The sequence below is a fragment of the Mixophyes fleayi genome, chromosome 11 (genome assembly GCF_038048845.1).
Source record: "Mixophyes fleayi isolate aMixFle1 chromosome 11, aMixFle1.hap1, whole genome shotgun sequence".
NCBI classification, from domain to species: Eukaryota; Metazoa; Chordata; class Amphibia; order Anura; family Limnodynastidae; genus Mixophyes; species Mixophyes fleayi.
The window spans coordinates 54,118,434-54,144,617 of record NC_134412.1 but is presented as its reverse complement, the minus strand read 5'-3'; the positions used below and the strand labels follow the sequence as shown (position 1 = coordinate 54,144,617).

Below are 26,184 nucleotides of genomic sequence, written 5' to 3'. Positions count from 1 at the left end.
GGGGGATCCATCCACAGCACCCCTGATCCATAGTAAGAGGTCAGGAGAACCAGCCCAGTTATGCCACTAATGGGGTACACTCGCCGCGTCAGTTACCCAGAAGAAACCCGGTACTGGATGCCAGTAAGGAGTCCAGTGGTGGCAACATTTGAAAGCACCTCCTACTGCGGAAAGAGGGCGCATTTGGGATAATGAAAGGGAACAGTGTCAAAGTAAGCCCAGCCGGTTCCCAGCAGCAACAGACAGGTCCATCCTGTCACAGAAAGCCAAAATGTTTGGGGAGGCTAAGATCAAACCTGATTTCGGGTTCCAAGACGGTTCTAGTTCTCATACTCCTTCTTAATCGTGGATATTGCATCATGGGAGCCGAGTGTGGATGCTTCCATTGCACCCCTGACAAGGTCTGCTACTATTTATATCACTGGTACTGCTGCCTTAAAAGACAGCATGGATAGGAAGTGTGAAGGGATTTTGAAATCCACTTATTTAGCCTCTGGTTCTTCGTTTTAGACCCATTGTGACAGCTGCCTGGGTGCTCAAAGTGGTAGAAAAGTGGGCAAGCACACTTGGTGATGGCATACAGTCTGGATGCCTAGATCTGATTAAACGCATTTTAGCTGAGCACATTAAGGAAGCATTTAAGTATTTGGCTGACACTGTCCTGGATGTAGGTCTGACTCTGTCCATTACCTTTTCCTTGGCAGACGCACTCTCTGACTCGGATCTTTGGAGGCAGATGCAGAACCAAGAAAGCCTTAGATGCGTTGCCCTATGATTGAAGGATTCTTTTTGGTCCAGAATTGGATAAGATTATTTCTCTCACCACTGGTAGGATGAGTTCTCTCCTTCCAGCTAATGCTCCTAGGACTGGGGGACGGATATTTGTCCTTTCGCTTCACCGGTAGATCCAGGGGTGCTGCCGTGAAAAGCCAGTCCTTTGTCCCACGGGAAGGGGGGGGGGGGGGGGGCGGCCACTGTGGTCGGCGGGTTTGGACTGGAAGTACAAACAACCTGCATGACTTCCCTTTTCCCCTGGCCTGAAGTTCAGGGGTGGGGGGCTTGTCTCTTGCCCTTTTGGGACCAATGTATCAGTTCTTCCCCGGACACCTGGATAAAGGGCATAGGCAGAGGTTACAATCTGGATCTCTTGGGGACGCCTCCGCAGCGTTTCCTTTCTACTCCCCTTCCATGAGACACCACCAAGAGAACTGCCCTTTAGGGGGCCATTCAATTCCTGTTGTCCCAGTGATTTGTCCCTGTCTCAACTTTCGCATCCCAATGTGGGAAGGCCACCACAACCTTCTCCCTTTTCTGGTGGACGTGTCCCATTACCTTTTCCGCGCCCTACCCTTTGGTCTGGCAAAAGCACAGAGGGTATTTACGAAGGAGATGGCAGTCATGGCAGCCCTCCTGCGTCAGAAAGAGGTGACTGTTCTCCCATACCTCGACAATCTCCTGATAGAAGAGAAGCAGATCTAGCTTTTGTCACACTTGCGCTTTCCAGTGCGCAAGTGTGCACAGTTGGGTCACAAATTTCAAAATGTCCAGCCTGGTCCTGACCCAGAGCATGGAGGTCCTGTTCAATACCAGGTGTCAGAGGGTGTTTTTGCCCCAGGACAAGATTCTGGCCATTTAAAAACAGGTGAAATCCTGTTATCCCTCAAGCATGTTTTCATTCTTCAGTGCATTAAACTTATAAGGTGGATGGTGACTTGTTTCGAAGCTATACAATTTGCTTGCTTCTATTCAATTGGTGACACAGTCCTTCTGTTTGCCGCCATTGACCCATCAGTTGTGGTGGCTAAAGACAAGGAATTCAGTCAGGGATGTCTCTTTTCAGTGTGTGACTGGACAATAGTAACCACATAAGCCAACTTACATGGCTGGGATGCAGTGACGCTGAACCGCCGTTTTCAGGGCTTTGGTCCCTGAAGGAGGCAAAGCTGGCCGTCAATGTTATCAAGCTACGTGCAGTTTTACAGTGCTCTGGTACAAGCACCATTCCTTCTGAGGAACAGATGCATATGAGTCCAGCCTGATAACGTCCCATTGGTGGCGTATATCAACCAGCAGGGGTGGGGAGGGGGGGGGGGCAGAAGTTCCCTTGCCATGAAAGAAGCAACCAGGATCATGAGCTGGGCAGAACATCACGTCCAGCCATATCGGCGGTCTTTATCCCAGGGGTGGACACTTGGGAAGCCGACTAAGTTGCAATGCCATTCATTCAGGGCAATGGCCCCTCCACCCGGTGGTGTTTGCTGAGAACAGGTGGGGTCAGCAGAAGGTCGACATGATGGCCTCTCAGCTGAATCGCAAGGTGGTTCATTTTGCCAGGAATCACCAGGCATTCTTAGTGGATACCATGGCGGTGCTCTGGAATTACTGGCTGATCTAGATCTTTCCTCCGATTTCTATATTACTACTTGTGCTTATGATGGCCAACAGAGAGGGGTGCAGGTAATTCTGCTGGCACCAGACTGGCTTAGAAGATCCTGGTACGCCGATATTCTCAGCATGGCGATAGAACCTCCCTGGAGACTTCCTCTCAGGGAAGATTTTCCGAGCTAGGGTCTGTAAGTGGTGGTCAAATTTCACTCCAACCAGGATATTGTTATACATATGTTGCCCCCGGACTTACAGCCCGGTTGTCGGAATTCACTTTTTCTATTAGATGTGGTTTGGGCCTCGTGGATCGCACGGCAACCGTGCATGAAACTAGTGTATTACGATGCTCACAAGCGAGAATGGCCGGCAACAAATCTGACAGTTGCCAAATGGATTAAGACTACGATTCATCAGGCTTATCTCTTGGGGGGATCTTGCGTTCCAAAGGAGATTACGGCTCCCTCTACCAAGTCGGTCAGCGCCTCCAGGGCGACGTGAAATGGAGTCTTGGTTGGGCTGGTCTTGCGTCCACATATCTACCAGATTCTATTGCTTCAACGTCTGTCTACAAAGACGTTGGCTTTGGCTGAGCGTACCCACCCCGAGGGACATCTTTGAAACGTCCCACCCTTTTGTTCGGACAGTGTTTGGTTGTATGTCTTGTTAAATAAACTGTTCTCTGTCTAGGGGGCATAGAGGAGAGGGAGCAGGCCAGTTAGGTGGTTATCATTTTTAGTGCCTTACTCCCAACACTGCGCCCTCTATACCGCATGATCAACAGTGTCCCCCAAATGGGTTAAGGGGAACAGATTTTATGGCGAGTACAAAATTCCTCTTTATCACTCATTGTTTTAATTAGGTTGTTTTCTGTTAGCAACCTAATGTTTATGCTAATCCATTTTTCAGAGAATCGAGGCGGAAAACCCCCATAGCTGTCGCATTGAAAGAGAATGAGCGTTTATTTGGGGACAATGCTATAGGGATGGTAAGTAATTCATCTCCCTCCCATACCTATTACTCTGCCTCCTAAAATGGACAGGTCAAGTGTTTTTCGTTAATCAATCCAAATCTCTAAACTTATGTCAAAAATAATATTTTATGGTTGCAGTTTTTATATTACAATTCATACCGATGTCACATACTAGCTTTTAGAAAGGGAAAAAAAATGTTCTTATGTACCTTGTAGAAGACAGAACTTGATCAGAGATAGCTTTCCTGACCCTCATGTTATTGTCTGGGTTTTTTACCATCATTCATTTGTCTGCCATAGTTCCCAGCATGCTTCCTGTCCTGAAGCCACCTTCTAACTGCATCAGTGACTGGTTATTATTGTCTATGGAAGATATTACTAGATAGAAAAGTCAGTTGGAAGTACTCCACAAACACACATTAAGCAGGCATTCGTAGCCAAAACATACAACTCCTTGTTTTGTTTTTACAACCGTGTTACTTATTTGACTGTACAAAGTTACTTATGTGTTATTGCATGAAAATCTTCCTACAGGCAGCCAAGAACCCCAAAGTGACTTTTCGCTACTTCCAGGATTTGTTAGGGAAACGGGCAGAGAACCCACAAGTTGAGGCCTTTAAAAATAGGTTCCCAGAGTACAACATTGTGAAGGATGAGCATCGGGGCACAGTTCTATTCAAGCTATCAGAGTAAGTTACAATAATCTCATGTCTTCTAATAAGTATAGAGTCAGTTAAGTTAGACTAGTTTTTCTATGCAAGAGTGAGTACAACAGAAGTGTGATCGAGGCACCCAATCAGGAGCCACAATGTTTGTGATTGCAACTTCTCCTTGGCCCTTGTGCTAACCCTCTTCTCCAAACTATCACATTGCTTCGTTTTCAACCAAGCTATGAGCCTAACCAGTGCCTGGAATTAACTAATAGACAGAGCAAGCCCCCAGGGCTCCAGGATAGGGACAGAGCTATTGTGATCCACTCTCTATATAGGTGATATTGCAGCTTTAATACAGCACTTAAATGAAAGTTTTGCCTAATGCGTCTGTCACCTATGCACAGTGGCGGAAGCCATTTTGTAGACGTGACCAGTATGTGTGAGACTACAGCCTATCCATTCACTGTATAACCAAATATTCTTTAGAGAGTGGTACAAAGTGCTCAGCGAAGATACGGTACATAAATACTTGTGCTGCCCTAAAATGCCTCTTGCTACTTATTATTCTAATATGTTTAGATCCGCATTAATGGGAAAATGTATCTGTAAAGCAACGGGCATGGTGTATGGTGCTACAACCCCTTAATCTAATCCATACCTGAGCTTCACTTTTTAGCCATGTTGTTATCAGGAAGTATCAGTGATGTAACTATAACATCTTCTTGGAAAATTACTTCAGGGATTAAATTCCACCTCCCACAGGGAACACTCATGAGTTGAGTGAATTAAGTTACCATTGTTATTTCTGTTTGCTCCCTATTGTCCACTAGTGAGTTCTACAGACAGCCAGGAGCCGGACCCATCAGGGGTCACCTAAGGGAAGACACCTGGGGAGGTAAGGAAGGGTGCTGGATAGTGTAAGCAGCCCACCAATCGAGGCCTTTTGCAACTCGTCTGGGCAGGCAGTTCCCAAGGTGTGATTAGGAGGTGATAAAAGAGGCTACCCTGGGAGCTGAACTCGTGTGTTTGTGAGACTAACTTTTGGCCAAGAGGTGATACTCTGCCAGAAATGCGCTGTGGAACATATCCCATTGGATTTATTTGAACTGATTTCCTACTTGTTGGACCTGCTATCGTTACGGGGCCGTGCTGTATTTAATCCTGTTCTGCAGAACAAATCATCCTTCTATTTTTCCTCTAATACTGTGTCAGTGATTTGGAACCACGTATCTTCACAGTATGGTATATATGCATATATGTCTTTTTGTTTCAGAATTTTTGCATTAAAAATCTAGTTGAAAAACTTGTTTGATGTTTTCTTTTGGCATCTTTGTAGACTCAGGGTTATGTAGTAATACATAGAAATCAAGATATGATGGTAAATGCATAACGTCATCCTAATAGACAATAGAAACAAGACTAAAATTGAGGGGGTGAACAGTATAGTAATATTACTTTGCTTATGATAATATAGGCCAGAAATTTTAATGAGTTGTCGTGGATGTCATGTACTAGAAAATGTGTCTAAATGGAGTGAGATGAGTGAAAACGATATTAGGTTATCCATGTGCTTTAAACCTTGCGAATTGCTCTCATCTTACAGAAAAATACGGTTCGAGGTTACTATTGTATTGAGTTTCTCTCTCTCAATCTCTATCATATCTCTATTTTATTTTAAAATAATTGTGTTTTAATGTTTTCTTTTTTGTATAATATCCCTTATTTTGCGATATTCTTACTGTAGTTTATTGACACTACCATGAAATTACCTTTTTTTTTTTGTTTAGGAGTATGAACTAATGTTAAAAATTTTCTCATAAAATTGCATAAAGGTATTGCTTGAAGCTTTTCTTATTGTACCTTTTTGGTGTGTATTTACAGAGAACAGAGTTACTCACCTGAAGAATTACTTGCAATGATGCTGAACTACTCCAGATCTCTGGCTGAGGATTTTGCAGGTGACTTCTGAATAAAGTACTGTACTTTATCTATTTGTATGACTTACAGGCATTGCTGTCTCCCACATAAGGTACAGCTACCATAAATCTTACGGCAACAGGAACACATTGTTCTTGGCAGCGGAGGTGGGCCATATCTAAGAAATTCTGTTCGTTTAGAGAACTCGGGGTCAGAGAAAACGGTCTGGCATGTTTCCGGACAACTTGATTACTTTCTGGTGTGGCCTTCTGAAGTACAAATTGGGCACTGAACTCCGGCAGTGAAAGGGTAACAGTACATTAGAAGGCACTTTACATGGTATACAAAAATTTGTAAAAAAAAACATTGTACCTGGTACAGTGGAATGCAAGTGCAGCATAGTACTGAACATACTGCAGTTTAATAGTTATGGTAATTTGTGACTGCCTTCCTTCCAAACCGCACCCTGCCACTTGGCCTTTGTGTTGTGTGGATAATAAGGATTAGGAGATTATAAAGTGATTGTGGAAGAGAAATTAAATAGTGGTAAATTGTATGCTGCTCTTAAACGTTCATATACTACAAGATTGTTATATGTTCATATCTTTAATGTTTCAATAGATTCAATAGGGATTGCATTTCTTTAAGAGAAGAAAAAATATATCTTCACATAGGAGGGTTGGTTCCCTTTGAATACTTAACTGATACAAAGGAGTCTTGGGTGTAAATGTATTGAGTTACGATTTCTGCAAGTTGCCGGAAATCGGCGACTTTGCAGAGGAAATTTAAAGCGGCAATGGCTTGTAAGGGAAAACTTGTCAATTTCTCTACCAACCTATCAACGGGTCCCATTGTGAGCATTTTTGTATGTTCTTATGTTTGCGTGGGTTTTCTCCGGGTGATCTTTTCTACCCCACGTTCCAGAAACATGCTAGTAGGTTAATTGGCTGCTAAGAAATTACCCCAATGTGTGTATGTGAGGGAATTTAGACTTCAGTTGGGCAGGAACTGATGTGAATAATGGATATTCTCTGTAGAGCGCTACAGAATTGGTGGTGCTATATAAATAAACATAAAATGATGATCGGTGTCAGTGACCTGACTAATCATTATACATCTTGCTCTGTCGCCATCTGTTTTCCAAATTTTGTTCATTATAACAAAACAGCCGGCAAAAAAAAGTTTCCCATCCTGGTGAGATTGTCACAGAAGCAGCTGCAGAATAAAAAAAAATTATGACGCAGCAATATTTATATAATGCTCTAATTCATTATCTTATATAGTTAGGATAACAGGTTATCTTTTTAAAGGCACACAAACTTCCAAATGTTTGTACGTACTAGTGTAAAGTGAAATGTTTATGCTAGACATGGATCTTGCTTTAATGAAGTATCTCACACACTACAGGGAATAGTCTGGTTTCATCTTTCTTTGTCTCTTCCAGCACACATAGTAATGTAGATATAACAATACTGAATTAATGTTGTATTGGAAATAGCACAACATGTGGGTTGAAACCTATAGTGACCAATGAGACCTTTGCTTCCATTGTTTAATGTGTAGAATATTGATCCAAGCTGATATTTGGTTGGCTTGTTAGTTTTTGTGCTAATTTGACCATTGTGTTAAATAAAACTTCTAATTTGTTTCTTGGGTGAATATACAGATATCTTCTAGCAAAGTTAAACTGGTCTCTTCAGTTTCATAAATAGGAAAAATTACTTCTGCGAATCATGGGAACCATTTGTCTCACATGTGTGAGGTGAACACTTGCATTGTCCGGTGTCTTTTTCACACAAAAAATTGCAAACGTCATCTAGCAAAAACAAATTTATATTGACGAATATTTCTCATTCATCTTATTTGGGAGGAAACTATTTAACCTTGAAGGGTACATATGGCGCTCATGTTCAAGTAAGAAACCAATTAAAGTTGGTACTGGGTTTGGCAAGAGTGTCTTGCTCACTGCTGGAAAGGTTGTTGGAAACCAAGTCATCTAACAAGCCTTAAGCATCAGGGACACAAGAAAGTCAATTTCCTAGGAAACTGAAACTGTCTTCTTGAGAGGAAGGTGAGATTCTGGGGGGAACTGGCAAATGTGAGAGGAATTTGAAATATATCTTTGTCACAGCAGGTATATTGCGCAGGCCCATTTTAAAGGCTGATGGGTAAACAGAGCGGTAGAAAATTTGGCTGAGCAGATCACTGAGAGCATACAATCTGGGATGCCTACATCAGAATTTTTGCCCTTAACAGACCAGGAAGGAACTATTTGAGGTATACAGTCCTTGATGCGGTTTCTCCAGAATATCTGCCTTGGTGGTAGCATCCAGGCACACTCAGGCTTAGATCATGGGATGTATATACAGAGTCCAAAAGCGCTCTGGAGGTGTTACTTTTTGAATAGTCTACTCTCTTCAGTCCAGGTCTAGACAGTATCTGGCCACAGGATCAGAGAGCTCGCAAGTAATGCTCCACAACTAAGAGACCAGAGATTTTGGTCTTTTTGTTTCTCAGGTAAAAAGAGGAAATTCTGGGAGGGGCCAGTCCTTTGCCCTGTGGTTTGATCACCAAAGGGTTAAGCAGGCTTGGCCAGACAGGTATCCTGGTTCCAAGCCTGCTAAAAAAAACAGACTTCATGGCTGGACCCCTACACATCCAAAAAGATCTGAAGTTGGGGCCTGTGTCTTGTTTCTGTGGGACCAGGAGGTCAGGTCCTCTTTGGACTTGTAAGTCAGAGGCATTATAGAAAAGTTAAGTCTTGGGGCTTCCATGTGTGCTCTTCCATATTTCTGACAAGAGACAAAACCAGGAGGCTGACCCCTCAGGGGGGACATGCAGTCTCTCGTCAGGAGTGATTTTCTTTTTTAGTTGTACAGAAGCCTGACTTGACTTCTCAGCTCGTTCTGAACTTAAGTTCTTCAACATGCATATGTTGGTGGACAAATTCAGGATAACATCAGTTTGATTGATCATCAGTACCATGGAACGAGACAAATTCCTTGCCTCCATGGACATAAAAGATGTGTATCTCCATATCCTAATATGGGAGGGACATTACAGTCCTTTCAAGTGTGCAGTGGGGAAATTATATTACCAGTTCAAAGAACTACCCTTTGGTCTGGCTACAGCATCACAGGTTTTCATTAAAGTTATCGTGGTCATTTAAGGTCAGAAGAGGTGACTATTAAAAGGACGTCCAGGTATGGTATGACAAAGGCAAGCGCTCCCTCTCTTCGCTTGACAGCAGAAGTGCTGGAATCACATGGTTGGGTAAACAGCTGTCAAACGTCTAGTCTTGTCCAAGCCCAATGCATGATTTTTCTTGTTCTCCTTTTTGAAACCAGTTGTCAAAGATAGGGGAAGTGGGAAAATAGGATATTTGTACTTAATGTAAATCCATTTCTCTTAATCCATTTGCGGCTGTATTGTATTCCCACCCATTTTTGTTCTTTCTGTTTTATGGTTGAATGTTTTTAACTAAGAAATCCAGTAGGATAGGACTAGAATAATGAAACAAGGAGCTATGGTGAAGGGACTAAGTTCAGACAAATTTTAGTTTAGAATTGTGCTGTACTTCGGCACCAGTGCCCTCCCATATCCCACATGGTTAAACTGTGTCGCACATATGGATTGAGAGAAATGGATTTTACTATATGTACTTAAATCATCTTGCTCTTGGGAAAATTCCAAAGTGCGTGTGTGTGCGTGTGTGTGTGTGTGTGTGTAAAATAAAAGAAATTAAATAAATAAAAAGTCAACACTTCTAATCTTCACTGCTTTACAACAATGGCTTACATGTAGGTAGGAAAGAAATACTGATAACGAAGATCTATTTTTGAATAGTCAATGAGGATTTTTACCTAGTTGCACAAACTTTGTATGTATCCTTCTTAAAATATATTAAAGTTAACACACTGTTTTATTTCCACTCTTTAGAGCAACCTGTTAAGGATATAGTGATTACGGTTCCTGCCTTCTTTAACCAGGCAGAGCGCAGAGCAGTTCTCCAAGCTGCCCAACTTGCTGGTCTTAAAGTGCTTCAACTTATAAATGATAACACTGCAGTGGCTCTGAATTATGGGGTCTTTCGAAGGAAAGATATCAATTCTACTGCTCAGGTTTGTATCCCGTTGTTGATGATGCTCTTTCTCAAATGTATTTTTTTTATTTTTTTTTTGTTCTCTTTCTTCCTTCGCAGTCTGGGGTACACTGCAACCATCGGGAATATAGGGGCACATTCTGGAACTAGGCACTTCGAAGAAAAACCCCTCACCAATGCTGCTTCATAATTTTTCTTTTGTTTTCTCATTTTATTTTGGTTCGTTCTGACAAAGCTTGGCTTGTATACTTCTTGGGCTAGACCAGATAAGAAATTCAAAATTTCACGGTGGTTCCCACTAGATTCAACCTATATGGTTGAAAGTACTGCACGGAGGGTTCCCTCCAAAAGTTGACATGCTTGTAAAACACCTATTCAAGTCTACTATTTCGATCCCTGGGTTTGTTTCTCTAAAGAATCGTGCAGACCGCAGGTGGGAAGGTATCTTAAAGTCCATCTACGTTGCAGCAGGTGCTGGCCTGAGATCTACAATGGCTTTAGCATAGGTGAACAAGACTATTGAGGAGTGATCGCAATAGGCAATCGATGGTCTTTAGTCAGACACTCAAGCTCCTGATCTACTGCCCTTAATGGATTACATTAGGGAAACATTGGAGTATCTATGCGAGGCGGTCTTGGACACAGCCCGTTTTGGTTCTAAAGTTCTTGCTGTGGCAGTAGCTGCTAGAAGTGTACTTTGGCTCACGTCTAGGTAAGGAATCCAGCTCATTTATGTCCCATTTGAAGGTTAGACTTTGTCCCAGTGCTAGGCAAAATTAATATTCAGAATACAGAATGGAAGAGCACTTTCCATCCTGTAAATGCTCCCATGACCAAGATACTGCATTTTCAGTTATTTCCTGTTTAGAGTGGAGACCCCTCTAAAGAAAGTGCTCCCACCACAAGGGTTCAGTCCTTTACGCAGTTAGGGGTCAACAGAGGGGAAAGCAGGCATTGCCGTCCAAGTTCCCAGCCCCCAAGGCCTCTGACAAGCCAACTGCGTGATGGGGTTCCTCTCCACTCAGTTTAATCTAAGGTGGAAGCTCGCCTTTTGCGTTTCCAGGGCACATGGAGATACTTGTCCTCCTTTTCGTCAGTAAGAGGCTTTGTAGAGCGAGACTATATCCTAGATTTCCTAGGTCCTCCACCCAGTCAGTTTTTTTTTTGTTTTTTTTTTCTACAACCTTCCATGAGAGAGGCTGGCTCTCAGGGTGCCATTGAATCTCTGCTGACATTTAAGGTGGACGTTCCAGAAACGCAGAAGACCCAGGGATTTTACTCCAATCTATTCCTGGTTCTGCTGGAAAGTTTAAGTCCTAGCATTCATGTGGATGATACTTTGACATGTACCACCACCTCATGCATCTACGGCTCAGAGCTATTTGGTGGGTACAAGGGAACCTACACAATATTAGCTAGGTGGTTTTAAAGTTGTGGTTCGTCAGTGTATACTGTTGCAAACAGAAAGTATGCTACATTTTGAAGTTCAGGCTCTTTCGCCTCCTTGAATTTTTGAAGCAGCATTGGTTGGGTAGGAGGACACACACACCTATACCTCTACCTCTCATCATAGATACTTCTGTTATGTGCCTCTTTTTTTGTTTTTGTTTAAATCTTTAGTACTTCCATTCGTCTTGCCCCTTACTGTCCTTTTGGTTATTAAGCTCTCTTTGTTGTCACATAAGTACGTCTTGTGTGAAATTATTTTTGTGATTGCTTTGGCAATCAAACTTTTCACCTATAGCTTACCATGTGTTACAGAACATTATGTTTTATGACATGGGATCAAGAAGTACAACTTGCACCATTGTGACGTATCAGACTACGAAGACTAAAGACTCGGGCATTCAACCACAGCTTCAGATTCAAGGAGTCGGGTATGAAATGAGCTGGTCTGAGAAATTGAGTTGTGCATGGTTACTGCATAAATTAAGTGTTCCGTAGACATTTTGATACAAACAGAACTGCAGTGAACAAGTGGCTATTAGAAAAGCACCTTTACCTGTTTTTTTACACATTTGTTTCCCCATTGATCAGATAAAGGAATGTTTGAGAATATTACGTTTTAATCTCCATGTTTTGTTGAATTTCCTATCTTTTACTTCACTTAGCTATGCATTCCTGACTTGTGCACACAATTTCATTATTGCATTTTCAGGTTTGACCGTACGCTTGGTGGCCTTGAGATAGACATGAGGATCCGGGACCATTTGGCCAAGCTATTTAATGGACAGAAGAAATCCAAGAAGGATGTTCGGGAGAATCCGAGAGCAATGGCTAAGCTTCTGAAGGAAGCAAATCGCGTTAAGACCATTCTGAGTGCCAACAACGACCTCATGGCGCAGGTACATCCCACACCCTCCTCTTAGCTTTTTTTTATTTTATTTTTTATATATATATATATATATATATATATATATATATATATATATATATATATATATATATATATATATATATATATATATATATATAATCATTAAATAAAAACTAAAGTAAACCAATATGGAAATAGACTTTGACCAAACAAACACATATTAAGTGACGGGAAGACTTACTGAGCATACAGTTTTCTAACCTACAATATTTTCTTTGTTTTCAGATTGAGGGTCTTATGGATGATATTGACTTCAAAGCAAAGGTGAACCGTCAAGAACTAGAGGAGCTTTGTGCAGACCTATTTGCTAGGGTATCTGCACCTGTGCAAAAAGCTTTGCATAGTGCTGAGATGACTATGGTGAGAATACACAACACAGGCTTAGATGATGCAGCCAATGCTTGAATTTTTTTTCTTTCCCTAGTGCATAATATGTGATTTAGTAAGGAGATATGTACATGACTGAAACATCTTGTTTTTTTTGTTTGTTTCTTTGTTTTTTCTAATAGGATCAAATTGATCAGGTCATTATTGTGGGTGGGGCCACTCGTGTCCCCAAAGTTCAAGAGCTGCTGCTTAAAGCTGTGGCCAAGTGAGTATTATTATTTTTGTTATTATTAACATAAAATATTCCACAATGACTGTTGTATAGTCATTCAGTTTATTGTATAACTACGCTATATGGGCTTTTCTTTCTCTCATAGGGGAGCACAGATATTTGGGGGTTAAGTTACCACGCCATATGAGGCAGAGTTAAAACAAATAAACTAAAGGAATTTTCCCACCTTTTTATAAGGAACTTTCATCAGTCCCATCACCCTTCAGTGTTTTTTGTTTTTATTTTTTTTTAAAAAAAAAATGTCAACATTTCCTTTTTGTTGAGCCAGAACTGAGCAAAATCGTTAAGGACAAAGCTGGCAAGATGGGCACTTTTCTTCCTTCATAGTGCTGGGGGAGGGGTACTTGTAATTTATACAGGCTGTGTGCCAGGGGTTGGACATTCCAGAGATGGCAGTCTCTGAAACTGCAAAGCCTTCTCTGTTTAAACGGAGGTCTAAAAAGCTCTTTTCACTTTTTATCCCCAGCTGGAGGATTTGTTGGGTGAGGCCTGGGACGTGCCTGATCGGAAGTTCCAGGTGTCCTGTAGCCTGCAGTCTTTTTATCCTCTTACCCCTGTTGTTGCCTTCCAAGGTAGATGCGTCTGTTGTGTGGTTGTCTTAGCCAACTGCAATCACCATTCCCACTGCAGCCATGCTTAAGGATGGTGTGGACCATAAGGTTGAAAGCATCCTTAAGTCCATTTTTGTGCTAGTGGGTGCCTCCTTACGGCCCGCCTTGGCATCTGCTTGGGTGACCAAGACTAGAACAGATTCAGATGCTACAGACTAGTTGGAGGAGAGACGGGTCCTGGGTGCAGGACTGATTGGGGCATGGATTTCTGCCTCTGCGGTTTCAGTACATTGGACTCTGGTTTAAGTCCTGGGAGACTGATATGGAGTCTAAAAGACTCTTGAGTTGCTTCGTTCCGATGATTTAAGATCCAGGTTTCACTCCTTTTGCTTCTTTGGCAGGTCGTGGAGTTGGCACTCCAGTGGACATTAGTCCACCTCCAGGGGGGGGGGGTTTGCAGCATGGGATACCAGGCCTGCTCTGCCAGGCATCCGGCCCATCAAGCAAACTGCATGATGGGCATTCTGTCCATCCTCGATCAGCTGTGGTGGAAGCCAGGCTACTCCTCTTCCATTATCAGTGGTTTCCGACCACCACAGATGTCTGGGTGAGGGGAATCGGGGACTTATCAAGTTTTTGAACCAGAAACAGATTGGAATGTTTCGTTCAGGCCTATCCTGAGCCCAAATTCAAGATGGAGCCCTTGAAGTCAGTAATTGACAGCGAACTTGAGTTTGTCGTGGCCCTGAACATCAAGGACGCATATTTACATGTTCCCATCTGTGAGAGCTATCTGTTCCTTCTCAGGTTTGCTGTTCAATCGGAAAATTACCAATTCAGGGCTCTTCTTTTTGGTCTCGCCATGGACACACTCATCCTCACCAAGGTCATGGCAGCACCGTCGTGGTCCTTACCTGGATGATCTTCTCATCAAGGCAGTGTCACCATATGTGCTTCTGTCCCATTGTCAGGTGACTGTGCAGGCTCTGGTATCCCACGGTTAGATCCTCCATTTCAAAGTGTCCAAATCAACTTTGTCCCAACAGATGATCTTTTTGGGCCTCCTCTTCGACACCCGTGAATAAAGGGTGTTCTTACCCCCGGACAAGATTTGGCTGCATGCCTTCACGCCTGTTTTTTGAGCGTCTATGAACCATGACAATATCCCAGCTATCTGTGGGACTTCGAGCATGTGCTGCATGGCAGTAAAGATTCAATCAGACGGTGCCAAGGCGGTGGCATACCTGATTTATCAGGGCGGCATCAGAAGTCCTCTATCCATGAGAGAGACACACAGGATTTTTTAATGGACCGAAAACCACGTTTGGGCCATCATGGTGGCCTTCATCCCAGGTGTGAGGAATTGGGAGGCCGAATTTCTGCGCATGCAAACTCTTGACTCCAACAAATGTTCGCTGTATCCAGCCATATTTTGTGACATCGTGGACAGGTGTGATCAACCAGACTTCAACATGATGGAGCCTTGGTAACCACAGGGTGGAGCTCTTCTGCTTCAGGGCCGAAGATCCTGATGCATTCTCGGTAGACCCCATGTCCGTCCCCTGGTGATTCCAGCTGGTTTACCTGTTGCCTCTGGCAACAAATGCCCCCAAGGATGTTTGAAGAAGGTGAAGAGAGAAGGTTTTCAGATCAGTCTGGTGGCTCCAGATTGGCTTCAAAGAGCCTGGTACACTAACGTCTCTCAATGGTGGTGCATCGATCGTGGCATCTGCAGCTCAGATCGGACCTGCTAAGTCGAGCACCGTTTTTACATTGCGATTTTAGAAGGTTTGGCTTTAATGGCATGATTCTTTGAGCAAAAGGCTTGTCTGCGCATGTGGTGCAAATAATCCTTCAAGGTCGACCAAAAACATCATAGGGTTTGGAGGACGTATATTGCCTGGTGTGAAAGAAAGTGCTTCCCTACCTTTTTTCTTTTTGGTTTTCCATGTTACTTTTGTTCTTGCATCATGTACAACCTCCATATGTTCCTTCAGTGGTTCCATGGAATTTAATCTTGTTGTTTATGCTTTGCAGCATTCCCATTCTCAGCCCTTGGACTCTGTGGACTTGGACAAGCTTATTTACATGGAAAACTTTTGGCTGTTTCTACAGCTAGGAGAGTTTCAGAGCTAGCAGCCTTGTCCTGCAAGTCTTCTCGTCTAGTTTTTCATGAGGATAGGGCTGTTCTTCGGATCAAATCATCCTAAATTGGTGTCCAAAATCCACTTGAATCAGGATATTGTCATCCTGGCTCTAACCAGGTTTGGTCTTCAGAAGATGAGGCTTCTCTTCTCTGGATGTTATCAGAGCTTTGTGAACTTGTGCACAGGACTGAAGATCTTTTGGCCCTCTGTGATGTACATAATAGGGGCTTTCCAGCCTCTAAGGTGCTTGACTGATTACGACTAATCCATCAGGGTTTTGGGGAGCAGTACATCCTGTTCTGGAGAATCTTCAGGCTCACTTCACCAAGTTGTTGAATGCTTTCTGCGCGGCTAGTTTGTTCTCTGTTCACACTTCGTCCTGATTCTACAAGATCAATGTGTTTGCATCCAGTTTTGGGGAAAGGCAGTTCGCACTGTTTTTTTTTAAAAAGCATTCCCACCTGTGGTGGCAGCTTTGGGATGTCCCCAGTGTACCCGGATGCCTGAGAAAATGGGATTTTTATACTATAGGTACTTTCTCTTAGTTTATTGGGGGACACCAGGTGCCAACTCTTGATGCTCTGGTTTCTTCTTTTTTGTGTTGTATTTTTGTTTTTTTCAGGAGGATGTTGTTCCATCCTCTCCCCCTCCCCTTTTCTGTCGGTCTTAAGTTAAACATACACTGAAGTTCTAACATGAAAGGGGTATAGAGGGGGAGGAGCTATTGACAGATATTAAGAGTCTTTAAGCACCTGCGCTCCTGGAGTCTCTACACTATACCTCAATGTACCTGGTGTCCCTCAATGGACTAAGAACAATGGATTTAGGATATAAAGTATAATAATTCTATATTTTCCCTGTTCATGGCTCTGCTTAATTCATAGTTGGACTTGTGCATCCATCTTTTTATTGTGTAACCATAATTCTTTTCTTTTGTCTTCATCGAATTATACAATATATTTTTTTTGTCATAGGGAAGAGCTCTCAAAGAACATCAATGCAGATGAGGCAGCGGCTATGGGAGCTGTATATCAGGCAGCTGCTCTTAGTAAAGCATTTAAAGTCAAGCCATTTGTTGTACGAGATGCTGCTTTTTTTCCTATACAGGTAAGATTTCTTAACTGGGCATGCTAGTGAGTTCTCTGGCTTAAACTGAAGTACCACATGGAACAAAAGTTCTTATCAGTGAAAGAAGTTTCTATTGGATATCAAATGCATTTTTCATTCCTTTAGGTGGAGTTCACTCGGGAGGTGGAAGAAGAGAATAATGTAAAAAGCTTAAAGCACAATAAGAGAGTCCTCTTCCAGAGGCTAGCCCCTTACCCACAGCGCAAAGTTATTACCTTTAATCGATACACTGATGACTTTGACTTCAACATCAACTATGGAGACCTCAGCTTCCTGGAACCCGAGGATCTGACGTGAGTGTCTCTCTAATCCTTTTTGCTCAGAGGAAAAATATCAGAACAAGGACACTTATTTTCCTTTCTATTACTCCATTATTGGGAATTTATTTGTTCAAGTAAAATGTTTGTGCTAATATGACAACTCTTAACTGGATACTTGTGGATACTATATTAATTATTACCATATAACACTGGTATGGGTTGCATATAAGAGATGTAGCACTGAACATTGACCCATCTGTAACATGTTAACATATGTACCCCTGGCACATTACTTTGGCTTGGTTTTTTTTTTCGTTTTTTTGTTTTTTTAAAAAAATAAACATCTGTATTAACATGCATTTCTTTTTCACCTTTAGGATTTTTGGATCTCAGAACCTCACTACTGTTAAACTCAGTGGGGTTGGGGAAAGTTTTCAGAAGAAGTCCGACTATGAGTCAAAAGGCATCAAGGCCCACTTTAACATGGATGAAAGCGGAATACTCAGCCTTGACAGGGTAAGCCCCACTAATGTTTTCAGAGTGGTGTTAAATCACATGCAAACATATTGTTTATATAGAGAATAATAAAGTGCTACAAATCCAGTCATTAAAATATAAAGGTTTATACTGCTTTCTCTTTTACTGAGAGTTTTTATTAAGTTTTTTTCAATTTTCAAATAGGAGTACAGAAAAAAGGGGGGAAGGGGTTAAATCGAGGGAGGAATGGTCGGTAGTGGGGAAGAAACAACAGTAGGTCATAAACATGGAATCTCACTGCTTTCTCTTTTTTTATTTGAGTGAAATGCCACAGTGCTTGCTGTACTGAGATTAAATATCTGTAGACTATAATGGAACAATACCTCTAATGCATGGTTGATTCAGTGGCTATACCATGTCCTATCCAAAGCATGAATAAAGTGTTTAATTTTTTTCTCTTTAGGTGGAAGCTGTCTTCGAGACAGTCGTGGAAGAAAAGCCAGAACAAGAATCTACATTGACAAGTTAGTTAATTTTTCTTCGTTCCCTCTCAACCTTTTAGTTAATTTTCTTCAAACTCTTGATATATATGATCTAGCTAATAATGGAAGGTGTAAGATATTTGTCTTCAAATTTCATATAGCCTAGTCGCATAAAAAGGAACGTATCAGAAGTGCAGCTTGAATTGAAAGGCATTTTGTTTTTTCTTTTTTTGTTGTATGTTTTCTGAATTTGGAGATATGGGGTTTTTATATTTACCCTCTAGCAACCTGTTCTTGAGTATAAACAAATGGATAGTTTTTCCAGGAACATGTTGATTACTTTGAAGGAAAGTTTCTTTGTGGGTGCTTTTTACTGTTGACTGTGTGCATTATGTTTGAACCCATTGCTTACACAAGCAGTGTAACAATTCAGATTGAGTGTAGTAATACTTCCCTACCTTACACAGAGCTTGGAAATACTATATCGAGCTTATTCGGAGGAGGAAGCTCCACTGCAGAGAGTAAGGACAACGCTACAGAAAGTGTCCAGGTGAGACAACTCAATATATCTCAGAAGTGGGTGCTATATAAGTAATATATCTTTAAGTTTTGTGTGCACAACATGCATTACATTTTTCTTCCCTCCCTTTTTTTTTTTTATTTTTTTATTTTATTATTATTCAAATGGACTTAACTACTTCACTCAGGTTTCTACATAGGCAGATATTATTTATATTACAATGCTGTTAGATCCTTCATTGGTATCATTGCAGTGAATAGCAATAGACTAGGATATTACTATATTATCTCTGTAGTTATATTTCAAGCATACAGTGGAGAAACATTGGTGATACAATTTTATTCACAGCCAGGGGTTCTCTATATGTATAGAGTATTCAGATGACCACGCATACTAAATGGCTGATCGACAACACCTAAATGGCCAAATTGTGAAGATGTTGTCATTTGGCAATCTGGCTTAAAATCGTAATGAAAGGGCCCCTTACAATGTGGTTGACCGCAAAAAACACACTCTTCTAATCAATGGCTGACCACATTTGCCAGTCAAATAAACATCCAGTCATTTTTTTTATTTAAACTACTCAAACAATCGTTTCTGGTCCACATTCGCCTGCTCGTGATTTGGGTTACTCAAGCTTAGGCTGGGTACACATTACAGGTTTTTCAGCTGACTATTGGGTCAGTCAAGCGATAAATGACAATATCGCATTGTGTGTATAATTGAACGATTAATGACTATCATTTCAAAGTACCAATCGTCATTTCATTTGATTGTTTAGCAGCTCTATCAATCTCGTTAATTCCTCTTTATTTCTTTTTTTCTTTTCTTTCTTTCCAAACTTATGACTGAATTTACTCCTGAAGGAAGAAGAGGAAGTACCAACTGAGGCTACAAAGGAAGATGATCAGGAGTCAGCAGAGCCAGCTAATGACCAAAAGGATTCGGATTCAGGAACTAAAACAGAAGGCAAGAAAGAGGAGGAGAAGAAAGAGGGTGAAACCAAGGTAAGTCGCAAGAAGTGTAGTTTAGTCCTTAAATCGCCTACTGATAGATTACTAGAAAATACCCACTTACAACCTTGTTTGAAACGCATATTGATGTTGTCTGGTTCCACTAGGACACTAAGGAAAAGGATGAAACTGCAAAAGAGGGAGATGCTGCAAAGACCCCAGAGGAAGATCCAAAGAAACCTGTGGCTCCCAAGAAGCAGAAACTTGTTGATGAAATTGGAGCAGTGCAGACCATTAATGATCTACCCGATCTCCCAGAAGAACAATTAAAGAAATCTGCCATGAAGTGAGTGACTAGAACGTTTGTCCACCCTGGATTCATGCATCATTCCTCAGTTATCACCATTGTGACATTTTATTATAATTGTCAATAACCTGATGAAAGAAAAAATTGTATTTTATTACTGCTTCAGGCTCCAGGAGCTCACCGAGCGAGACCTTGCGAAACATGAGCGAGAAAAGGCTGCAAATAGTCTGGAAGCTTTTATATTTGAGACACAGGTATGTTAGAAGTAGTTAATGTTAAAGGAAATCAATGCAAACTAGGATTTTTATACAAGCAATAATGGATTTCTAACAAATACTAAATCTATAATACTAGAATTTTTCTACTACTTGCCATAGGATAAACTTGAGCAGAAGGAGTTCCGCAAGGTCTCTACAGAGGAGCAGAGGGAGGAGATCTCCAATAAGCTAAACCAGGCTTCAACCTGGCTAGAAGATGAGGGATACACAGCAACCACAAAGGTAAAGAAACAAGGAAATCATACCAGAATCTTTCGGATTACAGTAGCTATGCCGCTAAGCTAATTTTGTTTAGTTTGGACTAATCCGTTTTCATCTACTAGAAATATGTGCTTTGAAGCAACAGTGTGTTCATGGAAGGATCAAATATCAATAACTGCGCTGTTATCACATATTGGTGAGAATAGGCATTATAAAACTGCTAACTTGATTTATACTACTTGATTTATTCTACTGGTTTTAGTGCAAAGGGCAGAGAGAGACCACAAGGTAAGAGAAGCACATTGCTGACTTGCAGCATCTTCAAATACACTTACTTTCTGTTGTAGACTTTAGCTTAATCTACATTTAGAAAATTAAAGGAAAGAAAATGAATAAGAATTCTTAGCTTTTAAGTATCCTCGCTATCTTTCAGTGTTTTATTGTGCACACATTGGAGAACCAGCATCGTAAAATAGATGTCTTCATATGTGTTTACTGTTTTCATCACCAATGGAGAGACAGACCATGTGAAAAATTAGATAACAGACCTGGAAGCAAATATCTGCTGTTTCTTCATCATGTGTTCTAACTCTTTGCAGGAGCTTAAAGACAAGCTGAGTGAACTTAAGAAGCTGTGCAAGGCATTATTTTTCAAGGTCGAGGAGAGAAGAAAGTGGCCAGACAGATTGTCAGCATTGGATAGTTTGCTCAATCACTCCAGCATTTTCTTAAAGTAAGTGAAACGTATTGGACTGTATTATGAGGTTGAGAAATACTGTTAAAAATACAGACAATATTCCAACATGCTTTTGGTTAATTTATGGCAGCTGAGATTCAGTCAATGTAAAATTTTAAACAATGCTTAATTTAAATAAATGGGCCTACCATGTTATGTTTGTGCTTCAGCCTTAATTTTAATGATTTTGTTCACTTTTTTCTGCCAGTAACTGTATGTCTGCCTGTCTTGTGCATCTCTCATTTTACTATTTTTGTCTTTGTCTCAGGAGTGCGAGAATGATCCCTGAAGATGATCAGATATTTACAGATGTTGAGCTGAGTACACTAGAAAAGCTGATCAATGACACTTGGGTAAGAGAAGTTCAATATAGATCCATGTGGGAATTTAAAACTGGACCTCTTTGGAGTCGTGTGCCTTATTTGCACTGGTGCACCTCTGTTTCCACCAAAGTGCATGTGTTTGCAAAGCAAAATGGTGGCGTTTGTGGAGGAGCACAAATTTGCACAAATGGATGGGAGGAGTTGGGTGAATCAAGGGAATTACTAGTAATGGAGTTGGTAAGATTATTGTAACGTGTAAGGGATTGCAGAGGGTTTGTTTTCAGGACGTTTCTTGCAGTTTTCTAGACGCCCTTTGCCCAATATAAAAAAAAAAAAATTAAAACAGACAAAAATAACACATGTAGTAAAGACGGTCCCGATGTCCCCTCACTTTGAAAATTAATTTAAGACCTGAATGAGGCTAAATCAAGCAATATTTTAGGGGAAATAAATGTGTTTTGTTTTTTTACCTTATTGAAAACATCTAGTGCACAATAATTAACTGAAATACAAACACAGGTATAGTCTCTACAAGGAAGAAACTTCACAACAACATTCAAAGGCATGAAAACAATATAAATAACAATAAAGATAACCAGGGACTAATATCTAGATATAGGCTAATGATGCCAATGTTTCCATCGAAGATGGGATAGTAAAGGGGGAAGGGAGTCTACTCGGGTGTCTAAAAGAGGTGGTTAGCCAAATAGTTTAATGAAAGGGGTTGTTCTCTATTGGTCAGAGGTTGGACACTGGTGTGACACTTACAATTTTGCACAGCGCACCGGTTCAGGTTTTTGTCTGACTTTGTTAGCAATTCAGCTCCTGATAGTAAAGAGTAGGCATGCCACTTGGCGTGTGCTGGGAGGACTATCGAGGCACATTGGTGCCAAACTAAATCAATTTGCAATGCACTTTATAAATGAGGTCCACTGTGTTCTACTGATATCTCAAATATTTGGGTCTAGAGATTAATTAGAACTTCCTTCCATTTTTTTTTCCCTCAGACATGGAAGAATGAAACCCTGGCAGAGCAGGCCAAGTTATCATCCACTGAAAAACCTGTCCTGTTATCCAAGGATATTGAGCAGAAGCTGGGAGCTTTGGATAGGGAGGTCCAGTACTTGCTGAACAAGGCCAAGTTTTCTAAACCTAAGCCCAAGCCGAAAAGCAACACTACCAAATCAGAGAATGGAGCAAATAAGACGGAGTCTGGTGAAAAGGTCATACCCCCTCTACAAGAGAGCACAGGAGGTGAGCAGGATTAAAATGCCTGTAACCTTGCTATTCTTGGGCTTAATCACAATCTTTACTTTCACCTACATTTTGTGAGAAGAATCAAATAATTTATCAATTTCAAATAATCAATGTCCTAATGGTACAGTATTTGTATTCTTAGATTAGCAAATATTTATCTGTTTTGTTTCTAAACTTGTGTTGTTTTCCAGAACCACCTAGTGATCCTGAGCCTGCACAGGAACCTCCAGTACCGGAGGAGAAGGTTTTAGAGATAGCAGGTTCAGAACCAGGTAAACCAGGGCACACAGAGGAATTTTAAGTCTCTGGTCACATTGTAGTGATTGTGAGTATGTGCATTGTGTTGTCTTTCCGTATATTTATGGGAAGCTTTATGTTTGTGTTAACACGTCCTCCCCATGGTAACATTTTTCACAATTTTGGCCACGTTTTTTTCTTGCTTGCTAATCTTTCCTTACACACAGTCATAGTTATCCCACTCTGGAGTGAGATGATTGTATTTTGTTTGTCCTATAAACTCTCCATTCGTGCTGCATTTAGGAGTTGTCATTGTAAATGTCTTTATTTTTCCTCTCCCCTTTTCCAATCTCCTTTTTTATTTTGCCAGATTCCTCGACACAGAAATCACCAGAAGAGAAAACAAAGACTGAGTTATAACCCCAGGACATCCTCAACCCATGTTGGCATTCATATTTATTGACATTACTTTTTTGTAATGGACCCTAACGGTTTCATACCAACTGAACTTTTTTGTTGATATTTCCCTCACACACAACTGCTATTAAGATGTATATTTGTCCTGACAGAGCAACGTTTAGAATCTTATTTTTTTTTTTTTTTGTGCATTTGCCATGTTTCATTTAACTCCAAGTGTACATGGGAAAATATGGAAATATCGCAAGGGAAAAACGCCCAAAACCTGCTAGTCACTGTTTTCTTTTTTGTCTGGTTCAAGGTCATTCAGCCAAGATCATGCCTTTCTGTGAAGGCCATTTATATTTAACGATTCTTCTATCACTTGCGGTCTGCCACATAGAAGCCCACCAATCATATTGTAAAAATATATGGAATAGCTTTTTCGAGATTAAAAATATACCGAAAGTTTTGATAAAAAGATTGTGTGGTTCTCAAGTTTGCTTGACTTTAAATGCTTAATTGCGATTGTAACCAGACACTATATTCTATTCATAACAGATATTTGGCAGCTCATTTTCACCCAAAGTTTAGCAATTATTTGGACAACCCTATTGCCTAGTTTTTATGGGGGGGGATCCTTGCTTTTGGTGTCTTGGGGAATCCCCTGTCCCCGCCCACCCACTCACTCTGCAGTTAGATCAGTGTCTTGTTTGAGTGTGTTGTCCTTCAAACCATTCACTCTGCATTTAGGAGTTGGCAATTGATGTACAGCTCTAGTCTCTATCCCTGTGAAAGATCATTTGAAAGTGCTTTGATGGTTTTTAAAGTAAGGTGAGCACATTGCTTTCATGCTGCATCTTTAAAGACCTCTAATAATCTATTTATTCTGCAGGAAATACTGTAAAAAAAAAAAAAAAAAAAAAAATACATACTGCTCCTTAGCACTTAGATATCAGCACGTCATTGCTTTTAAAATAAGTGGGGGTGGATTTTTCTTTGTTCGCTACTTTTAAGAGCCTACTCTTGTTTGTTCATGGATTCTGATGCAAAAATTCCTGTCATGAATATAGATCTATATTTATAATTGTCATGTGGGTTTTTTTTGGGGAGGGGGGAATTAGTTGTTGTTTTAGAGGGTTGTCTATCCATGCTTAAACTGTGCGTAATCTGTCAGGCAATATTTGACCATTCACTGGAGGAAAACATCTTGCACGTTTACAATACCAAGCCAGGCAGAGCAGGTTGATTGTGTAGAAGTAAAACACATTTTCAAGAAAGCTGTCTAGAGGTCTAAGCAAACTGGTCCACACCCATTTTCATTCAGAAAAATGTCAAAACAGCAGAAAACTACTTTGATCACATGGTTTTAAAAATGTGGTTTGGCCGTTTTGAAAGTACCCTGTATTCTTGTGTGTATGCTAATACATGCCCGTTTGAGCAACAAAATGTACTTAAATTGTTCTGGAAATGTTGCCCAACTCTGAAGCGCTTTTTTTTTTTTTTTTTTTTTTTTTTTTAAACTTTATTTGCATACTTAACCACTGTTAGAATTGTCATGTTTCAGTATGTTCGTATGTGTGGATTGTCCCCCTACCCAAACTTCCTCAGTTTATCTAAGTTTTGTTCCTGCAATTAAAACATGTGCTGCTTGTTTTTTGGGGTTTTTGGGGTTGGTTTTTTTTTTTATGTGGTTTCATGGTGAATAACCAGTTCCTCCTTCATATGTGATCCACTGTACCAGGAATTCTTGCTTAGTAGGTTAAATATGAAGTTGGATTTTATTTGCTTTCACAGCCAAAGCAAAGCTGCAGCATAGTCAGCAGTGGAGACTACGTTTGCTGACTCTTACGTCTTAAGATAATGAATCTGCCCGCTTCTTTACATTCACAAGGGCTTTGAATGCATTTTTAAAGACAGTTATAATTTCCTTTTCTCCGTTGGGCTTTGAATGAGGAAAATTAAATAAATGGCCTTTCAAAACATCAGAGTGGGAAGATGGTACTCTGTACAACCTTTGAAAGGTTTGCTGACAGCATAGGTTAAGAAAGCTGCTTCTGGTTAACTGCGTCCAATTGGTCTTTCATAACTTGTTTATGCTGTTTTACCTTGTGCCGGATTCTAGGAAAAATAATAAAATTCTTTATATTTCTGAATCTGAGGTTTTGTTTGTATGAAACTAACATTAACCCTGGTTTATTCACTACTTCACAGTGGTCATTTTATTGTCTTGTTTTGCTTTTTCTATTGCAATGTTTCTATTGGAAGTAAGGCTTGCATCACTAAAATTTAAAGGGATATGGTCATTAAAATTGTATAAAATTTGAGCATATTAGTAAGAATGTTTTTCTTAAAGGATTTCCTAAAACTCAAAATGGAAGTGTTCAAATGTTAGTCATTACGGTAAAATTCATTGTTTAGTGTTCGCCTGATAGGATACAGGAAATATTTAAGCTTAGTCAAGTGTCCTAATTGGATCTATTGTTGACTGCGGTCATTTTAGCTGCTGTGACATCCCTGGCCGTGTCCAAGTGGTTTAATCCTATCGATACAAGGCTGTCAGTTTTTCCCTACCAATATGACTTGTTGCAAAGGAATGAAAACGGCTTAGTGGGCCTTTATACAGTATATCTAATGTTGTACAACACAACCTGAGAAATATAGATAAACAATAGATTTACATAAATTTGAAATAGTAGCTTAAAGTATTGAGCACAAATATGCAAACATGCTGCACAAAAGTCTACATTTATATAATCTGATGTCCTCCAAATAGTTATATCTAGCCCTTCGGCTCCCCTCACCCTCAAATACTTGTTTTGAAAATATTTAATTTTATCCCTTATTAGCTGATGTGGCATACATCCTAAAAAGGGAATGTGATGAAACCCCTATTTCATGATTAGGC

General features: G+C 40.6%; 1 protein-coding gene across 3 annotated transcripts in view; it reads left to right on the top strand.

The window, feature by feature from the left end:
- The window catches only part of HYOU1 (hypoxia up-regulated 1), a 35,477-nt gene extending 10,045 nt beyond the window's left edge, over positions 1 to 25,432 (top strand). For 2 of the 3 annotated variants that reach the window (XM_075190619.1, XM_075190618.1), the window contains exons 4-25: positions 3,292 to 3,370; positions 3,890 to 4,044; positions 5,890 to 5,966; positions 9,865 to 10,046; positions 11,789 to 11,904; positions 12,186 to 12,372; positions 12,630 to 12,764; positions 12,914 to 12,996; positions 16,696 to 16,828; positions 16,955 to 17,142; positions 17,487 to 17,625; positions 18,050 to 18,110; positions 18,536 to 18,618; positions 19,455 to 19,595; positions 19,709 to 19,887; positions 20,015 to 20,102; positions 20,226 to 20,348; positions 20,927 to 21,060; positions 21,332 to 21,416; positions 22,394 to 22,640; positions 22,835 to 22,915; positions 23,251 to 25,432. In XM_075190619.1, the coding sequence (XP_075046720.1) occupies positions 3,292 to 3,370; positions 3,890 to 4,044; positions 5,890 to 5,966; positions 9,865 to 10,046; positions 11,789 to 11,904; positions 12,186 to 12,372; positions 12,630 to 12,764; positions 12,914 to 12,996; positions 16,696 to 16,828; positions 16,955 to 17,142; positions 17,487 to 17,625; positions 18,050 to 18,110; positions 18,536 to 18,618; positions 19,455 to 19,595; positions 19,709 to 19,887; positions 20,015 to 20,102; positions 20,226 to 20,348; positions 20,927 to 21,060; positions 21,332 to 21,416; positions 22,394 to 22,640; positions 22,835 to 22,915; positions 23,251 to 23,300 (2,746 nt within the window). In that variant the 3' untranslated portion in view covers positions 23,301 to 25,432. Of the gene's footprint in view, positions 1 to 3,291; positions 3,371 to 3,889; positions 4,045 to 5,889; positions 5,967 to 9,864; positions 10,047 to 11,788; positions 11,905 to 12,185; positions 12,373 to 12,629; positions 12,765 to 12,913; positions 12,997 to 16,695; positions 16,829 to 16,954; positions 17,143 to 17,486; positions 17,626 to 18,049; positions 18,111 to 18,535; positions 18,619 to 19,454; positions 19,596 to 19,708; positions 19,888 to 20,014; positions 20,103 to 20,225; positions 20,349 to 20,926; positions 21,061 to 21,331; positions 21,417 to 22,393; positions 22,641 to 22,834; positions 22,969 to 23,250 lie in introns of all 3 variants that reach the window. The other variant, XM_075190620.1, reaches the window with a different exon arrangement.
- Positions 25,433 to 26,184: the final 752 nt, after the last annotated feature.